The sequence below is a fragment of the Natrix helvetica genome (genome assembly GCF_964273705.1).
Source record: "Natrix helvetica genome assembly, chromosome: 3".
Classification (NCBI taxonomy): domain Eukaryota; kingdom Metazoa; phylum Chordata; class Lepidosauria; order Squamata; family Natricidae; genus Natrix; species Natrix helvetica.
Window position 1 is genome coordinate 139966127 of NC_138549.1, and position 14649 is coordinate 139980775.

At 37.3% G+C, this 14649-nt stretch overlaps 1 protein-coding gene across 5 annotated transcripts in view; it reads right to left on the reverse strand.

Annotated features, from left to right (window-relative positions):
* Positions 1-14649, reverse strand: part of PPFIA4 (PTPRF interacting protein alpha 4) — a 125072-nt gene that overhangs the window by 1556 nt on the left and 108867 nt on the right. For 2 of the 5 annotated variants that reach the window (XM_081947489.1, XM_081947490.1), the window contains exons 23-30: positions 13534-13596; positions 11821-11847; positions 10137-10312; positions 8953-9050; positions 7079-7254; positions 6239-6307; positions 3812-3989; positions 2153-2247 (exon numbers count right to left, since the gene is read on the reverse strand). In XM_081947489.1, coding sequence (XP_081803615.1) covers positions 2189-2247; positions 3812-3989; positions 6239-6307; positions 7079-7254; positions 8953-9050; positions 10137-10312; positions 11821-11847; positions 13534-13596 — 846 coding nt within the window. In that variant the 3' untranslated portion in view covers positions 2153-2188. The remainder of the gene's footprint in view (positions 1-2152; positions 2248-3811; positions 3990-6238; positions 6308-7078; positions 7255-8952; positions 9051-10136; positions 10313-11820; positions 11848-13533; positions 13597-14649) is intronic. The other 3 variants (XM_081947492.1, XM_081947491.1, XM_081947493.1) reach the window with 3 other exon arrangements.

Here is a 14649-nt window from a genome sequence, read left to right on the forward strand (position 1 = left end):
AAGGATGACAGGCTAGGCATCCCCAAAGGACTGGATTCAAGTGAATGACCCACATTACTGAGAACATATGGGAGAATCTCCTGATTGATGTATTTTTTCCTCTGCCAGGTTACATGATTCCATTAAGGTTGCCACGCCTGAATTTATCAAAACAGTGGAGCTGGCATATTACATCACTAGGCCTTTATTGAAGAGGCAGAATGTATACTCTACTGATAAACATAGAACTTGCAAAATAAATGGCAAACACAAGCAAAGAAATGGGCGATGCAGCTAGAATCCCAATAAACAAGGACAAGTCTGTTTTTGTCTCTGTTATCAATATCAATGTTGATGTTGCCTTGGGGAGGAAGGGATACAGTTTGCTATCTTTATCCAACAGCTGTCATCTTCACTTCCACAGAGACCTTCCCTGCCTCTATTCATCACATTCCTAATGCTCCCTCCTCTTTGTTATTATAACCCACTAAGATTTTGTGGACATTTCAGTCACTTGCATCTCTTATAGCATGTAACCAAGTTGATCAGTACCCTGCTGTGTGGAGAAAACATCCCCAATAATCTGGAATAGAAGAAGGTGCCTAAAAGCTCTACTGTGATAATTGATATGCCATAAAATAGATCTTCAGTGCAAACGTTGTAATTATTAAAATGGTTTTGAATAAATACAGTTTCCTTTTAATAAATGTTTTGAAAAGATTGCATTTCACTCTAGGATACTGTCATTGTTATTGACATTGTTATAGTCATTTGATGGGTATTCTTTCCTGTATAATTTGAGTTATAGTTTATATTCTCTCATATACTATTAGCATTTTTCTTTATTTTATTTCTTTTATTTATTTATTTATTTATTATTTATTTATTTATTTATTTATTTTTCAAGAAACTTAGGAGAGCAACTCAGGAGACGTCCAGAAAGCTTTACAATTGAACAGGAATCCGTATCAAAACTAATAAAATCTCATTTTAAACCATACTTTCTACTGTTTGGAGTCCAATATTATTTTATCCATTTAAGGGATGAAGCTGGAACTAAAAAGGTCAATTATTTTCATCATTTCTTTGCTGGCTCATGTCACATAACAAGATTTCTTAGTGGGAGGTGAAGTGCTTTCTTTTTTTCTTAATATTGTCTCTTGACAATTAAATGTAAGGAAAACTGGTTTTGTGCCCTACTTAAATATGAAGACATGGACTAAACCAGTGGTGGGATTCAATTTTTTTTACTAACGGTTCTGTGGGCGTGGCTTGGTGGGGGTGATGTGGCTTGGTGGGCGTGGCTTGGTGGGCGTGACATGGGAAGTATACTGTAAAATCTCCATTGTACGCCACCCTGAGTCCTTTGGGAGAAGGGCAGCATATAAATCCAATAAAACAAACAAACAAACAAACAATTCCCACTCCACTCCAAGGGAAGGTTACTGCAAAATCTCCATTCCTCCCAATCAGCTGGGACTTGGGAGGCAGAGAATAGATGGGGGTGGGGCCAGTCAGAAGTGGTATTTACCGGTTCTCCGAACTACTCAAAATTTCCGCTACCGGTTGTCCAGAACTGGTCAGATCCTATTGTATACCACCTCTGGACTAAACAGATTATTAACAGATAAAGTCGATTAAGCCACACCCAGTAAAGGTTAAAAAAAATCTGAGTTTAGCAACATGAAGGTAAGAACTGAATTTGGTAGAGATAGTCCTCGGCTTACAACCACAAGCCCCAAATTTTTGTTACTAAGAAGGACAGGTGTTAAGTGAATTTTGTCCCAATTACAACTTTTCTTGCCAAAGTTGTTAAGTGAATCATTGCAATTGTTAAGCTAGGGTTAATTAAGTCAATCTGGCTTCTCCATTGCCTTTGTTTGTCAGAAGGTTGCAAAGACCTGGGACACTGCAACTATCATCAATATGAATCAATTGCCAAGCATTTGAATTTTGATCACGTGACCAGGAGACGCTGTAACAGTAATAAGTGTGAAAAACAGTCCTAAGTCATTTTTTTTCAGTGCCGTTGTAACTTCGAACGGTTGCTAAATGAACAGTTGCAGTCGAGGACTACCTGTACTTCAAGTAACTTCTGGTTTCATCCATTATTTTCTGGATCCTCTATAGAATATGAAGACTGTGCTTGCTCTTTCCTAGTTTCTAAACTTACCTGGAGCTTTGGCCAATTCCCACTGGAAATTGCACTTCAGCAGGAATATGTCCGGACTGTGGATGTTTCCAGCCTTTGGGACCCAGGTGCACCAACTGCAAACCATTTAGTACAGCACACAAAAGCATGCAATTAGTGGGGTCAACAAGCTCTCATGCAAAGCTCATTATTAAATTTTGGTTGCCTCTTGATGACTGCCTATTTTAGCTTATTATGGATTTAGGAATTTAGGTGAATTTCTTAGCAGATATATATTTAATAAATTATTATCCAATGAGCTTAGAAACCATGAAACACATCATCCTGGTCTCACCAACAAATAGTTTAGGATATGGTAACAGAAATTTTAAAACAGTGAAGGAATGCTATTAATAAACTTGAAAAATAGTGAAATGAATTTCATAGTTTATGATCATGGAAAAGGGCATCCATGGAAATTGTTCATTCTAAATTATTTTAGAATTCAAATATTTTTATACTATATTTTAATTATATTTATATTTTATTTATATTTTATTTGTTTGCATCCTGCCTTTATTATTTTTGCAAACAATCCAATGCAGCGAACATATTAGCAACTAATCAGTAATATTTTTTTTGTATTATAAACTTCCATATTTTACTGACAAGGGTGACTGTTTTCTCTACTTTATTAAGCACAGTCCTCCACCTGATCCCGAATGGCTAACGAGATCTAGTTTAGAGTTAAATAATTTTATCACTTAGTCTGAAGTTACTATCTGGAAAGCAGGATGATACTTTTTAATACGGTCCTCCTCCAAGTGGCCATTAATATGTGAATACATTAGGACCCACTGAACGTGATTTTATATACTGACCTATCCATCTTTTAATGATTCTTGGATTCTTCATTTTTTAGTTGCAATAAAATACCTTGTAAAAATACATTGAATGACTTTAATAATCAAAATAATAGAAAGTATCTTAGAGAAAGACAGATCAAACTTATGACTGAATTCCACCACAAGGTGTCTCAGATGTTGATTCTCTATTAGCACAGGTGTCAAACTTGCCGTGTCACATTGATGTCATATAACATATCATGTTTTTTTGTCCGTGGAGCTGGGGTGGGCGTGGCCTGCACGTGACACATCTGGCCCTGGGCCGCCAGTTTAACACCCCTGTAGACCCATAGGATCTTCCCTCCTTCCTATCTTGTCTAGTAGCAATTGGGCTTTATTTGTTTGCATCCTGCCTTTATTATTTTTGCAAACAACCCAACGCAGCGAACATATTAGCAACTAATCAGTAATTTTTTTTTGGTATTACAAACTTCTCATAAAATATGTTGCTTTTTCCTTAACCCCAACTAAGGCAACTAAGGAAATGCTCTGCGTGGCATTCAGATAATATTTTTCAGCAAACATTAATTATTCTTCTAATTTTTTGTCTGTGTCAAACCTCTGCTATATTAATATCAAGTTCCAGGGACTCAAATAAAAACTTGAATGCTTTGGAGGTAAAAATTCAATGCAAAATATTCATTTAGTAGTTAGGCTGATGCTTAAAAGAATATAGGACTGGGCTTCATATCGACAGAGAATATACCATACACGCCATGCAGGATCCAGAGAATCATCTAATTTTTTAGAATGGTGTAATTCATGTCTCATGAATAATAGTAGAGTTTTACCATACCTTCTGGTGGCATTTTCTTCGGTGGTGCTGAAGGAGGTGGCAGAGGCACCAAAGAGGTCACTCGAAAACCTGCAGGAAGGGTTTCTGCTGACCCACTAACCATGGTGATACTGTGAAAGTCTCGAGGGCGGAAACGTTTTCGCCAAGAAGGAGTTCGCCGAAATGTCTTGTCTTCACCCTATAAAGAAAAGGATACTTACATCATACATCGCACAGAGTAACCACAGGAGTCTATACAATTTCCAGAAGGAGATCAAAGATTAGGACAGCCTGTAAAAACTGGAACTGGGTAAATTATTCATGGGTTTCAAGTAGAACTGGGTTTCTCAGGAGACATCTTTTTTTTTCTTTTTGAGAAAACCTTTGAACTTTTTCTCTCATCATATTAGAAAAAGGAAGCAGAAATGTCTTCAAATATTATTCACAGTATACAAGTATGTATTGGTGGATTAAAGACTATGGTCACATCTAGCAACACTATGCTTTGGAATCATGATGTTGGATGAAAAATTGAAACAGGCTGACCCACAGTTTGTCACTACTATCTCTTACAGTGGCAATACAGGCAATCCTTAAATTATGCCTGCAGTTGGGATTAGAATTGTCATTGCTAAGTGATGTGGTTGTTACATCATTTAGCGCATGCAAGCAAAGGGAGGAAGACGGAGGAAGAAGGGAGGGATGCAAACAAAGAATGTCCAGGTGTAGGGAAAGAGACTTACTCAAGCAACTTGTACTCTTCCCTGCTGGTGTACCATTGGCCATTGTGGGAAGCCAGCAGGGGAGGTCACAAATGGCTATTATGTAATGTGAGATGCTACAACTGGTCACTAGATGCCCAAATTTTGTTCATGTGTCTATAGGGGCATGCCAACGGCTGGAACTTTGAGAACCAGCCGTAAGTCCCTTTGTTAAGTGCCATCATTAACTTTGAATGCTAACTGAACAAATAGTAGTAAACTTGTGGACTACCTGTAATGGAAATAGAAAATGACAAAGAGGTATTCTACTTGCAGCTGAAGATAGCAGTATTTCCAAAGATCTTCAGATCTTTGCCCAGAGGAATTTAGGAACATATATCATTCTTACTACTTTTTAGGAGTTGATGCTATCATACAGAAAATGTAATTTTGTATAACAGAATTTGTTACAATGTTGGCTGGGGAATTTGAGGAACTGAAGTCACCTTAACACAGCTTAAAGTTGCCAAAATTGAAAAACACTGTTTTAGATTAGCTCTGTTCAAGTGTTTAAATTAACCTAAATTAGATGATCTACACAGGGTTGTTATATATGCATTTCTTTAAAAACAAGATTGCTGGAATTATTTTTGACAAGTGACTGTCCCTCGCACATCTAAAAGAAGAGAAAATAGCATATGTTCTGCTAATCCTAAAGCTTTCTCTCTCAAGAAATAAAATGGCTTCCATCTCAATTCTTGCCCTACCACCGAATTTGATAATACCTCTCTCACCCCATGCATGTTTGCAATGTGGAAGTGCCCACTTCTATTTTTCCTCCACATCACTGAACATCATAGTGAACCTCCCAGAATATCACTACAATACCAGTTCTATTTCCAGATCTCCAGTTTAGGTTTAGGTTTAGGTTTATTGGACTTATATGCCGCCCTTCTCCCAAAGGACTCAGGGTGGCGCACAACATAAAAACACATATTACAAAAGTTAAAAGAAAGATTAAGTAGACTATCCAAAAAACCCAATAGACATTTACAATGAGATTTAGAAATTAAATTAAAAATAATAAGTAAAATTAATAATTTATTTTATTCAGGCCACGCCGGCTTGCTGGAAAAGCCAACTTTTTAGGGCATGCCGGAAGGACTGGAGGTCGAGAATTATGCGAAGCTCCGGGGGCAGCTCATTCCAAAGGGAAGGTGCTCCCACAGAGAAGGCTCTCCCCCTGGGGGTGGCCAGCCGACACTGCCTGGCCGACGGCATCCTGAGGAGGCCAACTCTGTGGGACGTACTGGACGGTGGGAGGCTACCAGTGGCAGTAGGTGGTCTCGTAAGTACCCTGGGCCTAAGCATGGAGCACTTTAAAGATCATAATTAACACCTTGAATTGCACCCGGAAAACAACCGGCAACCAGTGCAGGCCGCCTAAAAGGGGTGTAACATGGGCGCACCTAGGTACCCCCATGACAACCCACGCAGCCGCATTCTGGACCAGCTGAATCCTCCAGGTGCTCTTCAAGGGCAGCCCCATGTAGAGAGTGTTACAGTAGTCCAGGCGAGAAAGGACAAGGGCATGAGTGACTGTGCACAGGGCATCCCGATTCAGGAAGGGGCGCAACTGGCATACCAGGTGAACCTGATACGGCCGTCAGGTGTGCTTCCTAACTGATAGTATAAGCACAATATTTCTTAAATTCGTATCCTTTTTTAGGAAGCACTTTATACTCACATCATCAAGTCGTCTGTCAGTACCCAAGGCAAGAAGATTATTAAATTCTCTCTCCATCACCTGTCGTGCCTGTAAACAACATCAAATAATGCAATAGAAGCAATCTAGGCAAATAAAACTACTAATGTAAATTGTTTATTAGCAGAACCAAATCAGAAGACAAATTCATAGTAGATCTCTTCATACTTTTTGGTAGACCAGCAAGATTCCCCTAGTAACATAGGGGTAGGTTTCTATATATCTATTTGCATAACTCTAATATACGGCATAGCAGTTATGGGAGACGACTAGCTCCAACTAGTGTATTTTTACTGCATTTGATTTCACTCTTTCATTTTTAGCTTAATTCCTCCTGTTGGTAGAACTTAGTGCAAATATATTAGATCTCACAAACTAGAAGCTTATCACTCCTGGTAGGCAAATCAATTGCCTCCGTCTAGTTCAGCATTCTGTTTGTGAAAATAACAATACAAAATGCCTTTGTGAGTGTTTAAAAAAAGATGCATTTATCCATATCCTAAAATTCTGAAAATCAGAACTCTGGTTGGTTCAGTTCTCATAACGATATAGAAATACAGAAAAAGGATTTCATAGACAGATTTGAAATGAACAGTAAGATAAACTTTCAGTCTCATAGACACTGGTTACCCTTAAGAGGAAGAAATGTGTAATAACTTATAGCACAACAAAGTAATTTTTATTGTATCATTTCTGTTTTAATTTAATAGTGTTAGATTAAAAATCCAAGGAAGATGTTCTTCATAAAGGACAGAAGGTTTATTAATTATATGAGAAATTACCATCAACTCTGTAAGAAATGGTGCAAACATTTTTTCCTACCTGAGTATTCTGAGTGGGAATTTGTAAAATAAGTGCCAGGCTATTATAATCAAAATTTTCATCCAGAGCAATAAGTGCACCATGGACTCCACTTTCAATGATGTTGTTGGCATATTCTCTAAGTCCAATGGATTGAATCCAGTGTATTACTTGATCATTTGTCCAGACCAACACATCTAGAAGACATTGAAACTATATACATAAATGAAATTATCCAGAAGAATGCTCACTTTTTCTGAGCTGTTCATGACATAAAAAGAACAAAATACTGATGTAGTATCTAAAAATAGTCCATCTTGTATATTCAAGTCATGATAGTCTTCTACTATCATTTCTGGGGAAATAAGTCCCACTGTAAAATGTCAAACAAGTATCTGCTAATTTATTTATACACCCAAAATCTATATTTACACCTTTAGCTTGAAGACAGTCCAGAAAGAAGATGTAGCAGGCAGAACAGAAGTGGCTGACATATGGCTGAGATTAACTACACAGTGAATATAAATGAACATGTTGAAAACAAATAGAGTAAAAATTCAATACATGAACAGTTCAAAATGACATAAACAGCAGCTATAAAATCAGCGATGCCATGAAAAACAGAAAGCAAAATAAAGGATATTTACAATGTGCCATAATATCTAAGGAATTTTTTAAAAGAAACTTTGCTTAGATGATAACAACTTTGCAAAGATAATATTGAAGTTAGTACCAGACAAGCCTCTCTGGTGAGACATTCCATATGCAGAACAGCATTGAATTGAATTAGTCCCTTGTCAGGATGATCATCTGACACCATAAAAAAGCTTTGGAGGACACCTTCTGATGAAGGATGAAGAGTTGGAGTGAGTTCTTTTGTACGTATTCCCAGAACAAAGCCTGGCCCGGCCCACCAGCAAAGCGCAAAAGAGCCTCGTCTTGTTGTTCCGAGAAACCACAGCCACTAAAACCCAGTCCCAGCCTCCCTGCACCCTTGGCAGTTACTTATACTCCAAGACTACAATCTCCCATCAGCCAGAATCCTCTACAGCAGTGTTCCTCAAACTTGGCGACTTTAAGTCCTGTGGACTTCAACTCCCAGAATCCCCCAGCCAGCATAGCTGGCTGGGGAATTCTGGGAGTTGAAGTCCACAGGACTTAAAGTCGCCAAGTTTGAGAAACACTGCTCTACAGGGATACCTGAGCATGATGCATAAAACAACAGGAACATATTTAAATATAAATATATTAAAAAGATTAAAGTGACAAATCTGAGACAGATTTCATGCACAACAAATCCTGCTGAAAAGTCAATAATGAGACAGCCTCTGGAATATTTCTACTCTCTGTAACTTGGAAAATTGATTCATTGACTAAAAATGGGTCTATATTTCATAAAGAGCTTTGACTTTTTTGAAAAATAGAAAGAAAAAGCAAATTTAAAAAATATATAATTCAAAACCTGAACTAAAGTCATGTCCAAAGAACCAGGAACCTTAATTGGAGTTCTGAGTAATTCTTTTATTGCTGCTCACCTACAAAAAGTATATTACCAAACTAAAGCAATTAATTGAAATAATAAAATAGGTAAACCTCCAGAAGCTTGCCTCCAGAAGTTGTGGCTGCTCCAACACTGGATGTTTTTAAGGAAAGATTGAACAACCATTTTGTTTGAAATAGTATAGGGTTAGAAAGACCTCCAACATCCCATCCAACTCGGCTATTCTGTTATACTCTGAGAATTGCTAGGGAGGGTATGGCTGTCTTTCTGCCTCCAGACATTTCAAATTCTACTGTCACTTTACCTTCTGGGAAACAGCTTCTCCTTCTTGTGACTCCACTACAACTATATTTTTGCAAGCTTGCCTTGAATTCATTTCTAAATTGCTACTTGCCTTTGATTTCATGCTGGCTTTCTTCCCGCCTCTTCTCCAGCTCCTTTCTATCATAGTTCAGTCTTTTGAGGCACATAATCCCGTACTGGAGACTTGTTCTGCAACAATGCAATACTTAGAACAAGGCGTATTAATTTTCCAACCACTTTTACTTTCAAGAGGTGTGCATGTGAATATGTATTTTTTGCCAATGGCATAAATACATAGCTACTTTGGACACTATTTCAAAAATACTGAACTGTCTACACTATTCATCCAGTTTTCTGATTTTTGGCTTTAATGCACTATAACCTGAGAGTTTAATATTTATGGGATATGCTACTACTCAGCCTAAAAAACTCTTACCATGCCTGTCATTATTGCTCTTCATTCAAAGGAAGGATTGATAAAAGCCAGAGTGTACAAGTTGAACTTCTAGGATCACATGCAACTCTCAAAAGCATTGGATGCAGTTTCCAGAGCCTCTCCACAAGCTGTCACTAAACTGTAGCTTTTTTATTGTAACAGAAGCAGAAAGTTATTAAATACATGGGGAATAACTGTATAAAATTTATTATTTATCCAAAGTTATTATTTAAATTTCAACTTTAAATCAAATTTAGGATATGGTTTCAGAGATGTTTACTTTTTTTTTCAAATATTTAATTATGTTAATTTTAATAGTAGTAATATAGCCTTTATTGTCATTGTACATCATGTATTGGTTAATATGATCAATTATAACTATTAAACATATACAGTAACTGCAGAGAAATATATTAATTGTGTTTAAATAATTTAAATGTAAACATACAGTCACTTAGTGCTTCGGATTTAAAGGCAAAAAAGTGTTGAGCACATAGCCATGAAGCACTTTTACGCAGCTACTTGAAGCAGCTTCATTTTTTTTCCCCATCCAAAAAGATGTGTTTGATTTAAAAAGTTTCAGACAACTGCTGTATTTGTACCCTGGCACGTTCCCAAACTCTTTCTTGCCTTTGAATTCAAAGCACTGCACAACCCTCTTGAATAAAATGCAATCAGATTTGGGGTCTGTCTAGGCTTCACCTCTTTTTTGGAATATTGCCCTATCCTCCAAAGCGAAATATGGACCTCAACCTGAAAAAATACCCTTTGACTATAGGAATTTAAGGTAATTGCAAGAGTGCTTCAGATACTGTATTGTCTCAAGAACACTTGCTCACCGATGGAAACTGTCTACCATCTTCAAGTGTACTCGAAGGTCTTTCTTAGTCAGATGATCCAACATTCGTGCATCCACAAGACATTCCATGAAGTAACTGCGATACTGTGGTAGACCTAGACTAGGAAGCCATTCATTCCCTATCCATTCATGGTTCATGTCTCCATAAGCCAGAGTCTGTGGAAATTTTAAAAAGAAAAAGCAAATAACATACACATGGCATATAATTGGGTTTTTTTCCTGTTGGTTAACGGTGTCCAACTCTCAAAGACTGGCTAAAAAAGTTCCTAGAGTTTTCTTGGCCAGGTTTTTCAGAAGTGGTTTGCCATTTTCTCCTTCCTGGGACTGTGAGAAAAAGACTGTTGCAATATCACCCAGCTGGCTTTGTGTGTAAGGTGGGACTAGAACTGACAGTCTCTCAGTTTCTAGCCTGTTGCCTTAATCACCACACCAAATTAGCTTTCACATATAAATATGCCTATTAGCAATACTGAAATAATCCTGAGTGGGAGGCCTACAGATTGGAGTTAGAATGTTTTAGTAGAGAAAAACTACCAGAGATCATTGAAATCTTCTATCTTAGATCTAAAATTCCTAATGAAATATACTAGTGAGTTGTGCCACAGAAATAAGTGATATAGCAGCTTTAAAATGCTACAGGATCACTTCCAGTAGATCTGAAATAATTCTATTACCCCAACAATTTTTGTTGAGGAACTATTTTCAAATAAAAATTGTAACTTCTAAATAATATAGCTTGAAATACATTTTTCAATATATGACAGCATGACATACATTTGAGAGTTGTAACAAAATCTCAAATCGATTGCCTGAATATTATTAACCATGCACATTATATGTTGTAATGTAGGTATGCCATACTTCAAAAACCTTAAACACAAATAAAGCATCTATATTCTGTTTTCAATATCTTAGGAATAAATACACTGCATAGCTTTTTTAATAGTGCAACTTATCTGAAGGATATTTTTATGTGAATGTTAATTTTATTTGAGTCTGAAGACACAGTGAAATAGGATTTGTTACAATTAATAAATAAAGTAAGCAACAGAGTTGCTGGAAATTTTGGTTCAGAAGATCTTATCTGTCAAAGATCTGTCCTATTAGCTAACAAAATTTTCAGTAGTAAAGAAGCAAAATCTGAAAATAAAAGAGAACTATTCCCTATTTATTCCTGACAGGATTCTTTACTTTCAGCTTGTCAAACAAGAGATATCTGATTTTTTAAAAGAAAGTTAAAGAACATACTAGAGATATATTAATTGTTTGTATGGGAAAACAGGAAGAATAAAGGATCTGATTAGGCATAAGTAATGCTAAAATTAAATGAAAAGCACCAATAAAATCAATGTAGTAGATTTTATATGTTGATATCCTTGACAAGTAATTAGTTATTATTAAATGAAATATGACTAGCTTCCCATTTGGATAAAATAGTAAGGTACTACAATAGCAACTAAAAGGAAGTAGAGGAAGATTTTCAAATATTCTGCATTTGTTTCCATTATTCTCCAACAGGATCTTAAATGAATCTGGAGAACTGCTTAAAAAGACAATTTGATATAATCAGATGGTACGTATCTCCATTTCACTGGAAATTACTGAGTTTTGTATTTCCAGTACGGGGAGGACAGGGGACCCACAAAGTAATGCAGGAGTCTCACCTGTGCCCAACTGCCTTCCTCAGTATCCTAAATGTGCAGCATGTCAATAAAATAAGTAAAGTCAGATACCACATGAAACCCTTCCCCAATAAAGCATATCTGTTTCTCCCCTTCCCCAATAAAGCAGAGGCATTGTCTATCATCAACATGATCAAAAAACTGTCACATAAACACAGTTACAAGTAAGAGGCTACCATTATTCACCATTTCTAATTTAAAGGATCTCATTGTGGTTGGCATTTTGCTCTCTCAAGAAAGTTTTGAAAACAAACAAAACTCTGGGTTAATTATTCTTGTTACTAAGGAGCTATCAAAGTGAAGTGCCAAACTGGTAATCTTACAATTGGCTTTGCCCAAATTGTGATTTGGATGTTTGTTTTCACTAAGCACAACTAATGTATTTCTTTGCTTATCTATAAAGAAACATTTATTCTGCATTTTCTGTCATAATAAACCACTTCAATTTGTTTCCAGAGCTGCGAACGGATTTAAACAAAATGCCACACACAGTCACAAAAAGCATGCATACTTAAAGACATGCTATCCACACAAATAGTTAAATAGACAAAAAGATCAGATAGGTGAGCATATTTCTCTTGTTCCTATCTAAACATGGAAGTTTTTATTTCTGTATATAACATATTCAATTTTTTGATATAATGCACTCATTTCCACTTGAATAAGAACAAGTGACTTATCCGCTGACTCGCTCTGGTGATAACATACAAATATTAGTGCAGTAAGTAAACTAGCTGTACAGCCAGCCTGTTGTGGCCCGCCAGCTGCCAGTGGATCTGGTAGCAGACTCTGATAAGGAGGAACTTGGGCCAGTTCTAGAGTCTGGAGAAGACTCTGATGGATGCTCTGTGTCGAAAGCAGAGAAAGAGCCAGGGCCGCCTGACATTTCCCAGCCACTGGAGAGGCAGCTGCCTATGGAAGCTGAGATAAGTGGGGAGGAAGAATAGCTGGGGCCTGTTTCAGATGCACGTATGTCAGAACTGTTAGGAGAGGAGAACAACTGAGGACAAGGAGTTGACTCAGGAAGAAAGGCACACGTGGATGCTGAATGGCCCCTCCCTAGCAGGGGAATAAATAGAAGGAAAGGGGAGTGGTGGTTGTGGGAGACAGCCGTTTGCATTTTGGACGCAGCTTTATTTACGGCTGGAAGCTCCTGGCCTGGCAATTATCTCTAAGAACTGATAAGGCCTGTTACTGCAATTAACTTTTTGAAGGATTATTGCCTGGACTTTTCAGTGTGTGAATGCCATTAATTCACAGGAGATAAATAAAGAGGGGGTTTTCAGGACAATAAGTCTATTTCTTGTTTCTGCTAAGGCTGAGTCAGAACACAGCCTAGTGCCAGAACATATCACAAAAGACCCTCTTACTAGAACAAATCAGTTACTACACACTTTCATTCAGGTTGGCTTTCTGAACATGAAGTAGATCATTTATATCACATAGGAAAAGGCGTATTTGGAGTTTTGGCCACTTAGGCCCTGTCTTTCCAACTATTTTCAGAATTCCCAACACGGCTTGGAACAACTGATATTAGTCCCTTAGGTCATCTCAATTATTCTTCTTATCTAAGCCAAAGAATTCAATTGCTTGGTGAAAATCGAGCTTTTTTCTTTTAATCAGAAGCAAAATTATTTTCCTGTCGCTTACAATGAGGACAAGATGGCAGAATTCTCTTACACACACACAAATTACCATTTTGGTTGAAGGAGCCATGGTTTCCATTTCTTCATGAGTAACCCAGACATTTCCAGATGACTAGGGTGAAAATATGACACATGAATCAGAAAGCAAGGAATATTCAATAAAACTTTTCAACTGAAAACCAGTGTTGTAGCCATAGCTTAGGCCATAGAGTCAATAGTTGTGACAATGTCAAAAACAGTTAAAAGCTCCCCTGAATTGAACTCAACTCCTGGAAACAACTTATTTTCTTTTACAAGATATTGAAGTAGCTAGCATTATTGCACAATATCATAGCCTATAGCCTTAGAATTCCCTGAAGATCTTCTATCCAAATACCAGGGGTATCTGCCATCTTGACTTCTTTCCTAATACCCTGCTGACACTCCTATCAAATGCTAATTATGGTTTTGTAATAGATATTTTCTCTCAGCTGGTAAACATCGACTGTTATAGTATCAAGCTGTTGTAGAGTAAAGGAAGTACCTTTCAGAAATTCCACATTAAAAGACCTACAACTATAGTCTGTTTCTTCCATTTTAAGCATATTACCTGCTCTTCCTGTTGGGTGGGTACAGGAAAGAATCTCAATACATAATGTTCCATATGTTTCTGCCTAAAGTATTAATATTTCTCACACAGCAAGCAGGGAACACAAAGCAAGTACATCATTACATTTCAGGAAGAAATAGGCATTGTTCACCAAAACCCAACCCATCTTGCAATAGCTGGCATAGCTGCTAATAATGCACATTTAAGTTGCCAGAAAGTCAACTTACAAATGGGAATAATAACAGTAACGCAGCACTTCATATAAAGCTGTTGTGAAATTATTTCTGGCAAGTATAGAGAAATGAAAAAGGCACAATATCCTTTACTGATTTTACAAACATATATTCCAATGCAGTGGTGGGTTTCAAATTTTTTTAGAACCTCATCTGTAAGTGTGGCTTGCTTTGTGGGAGTGGCTTGCCGGCCATGTGCCCGGGTGGGGAGTGGCTTGCCAGCCATGTGACTGGGTGGGAGTGGCTTGCCAGCCATGTGACTGGTGGACATGGTCAACTTGCAAAATGTGGTGAAACTCACTTAACAACGCTCTTGCTTAGCAACCAAAATGTTGGCTCAGAA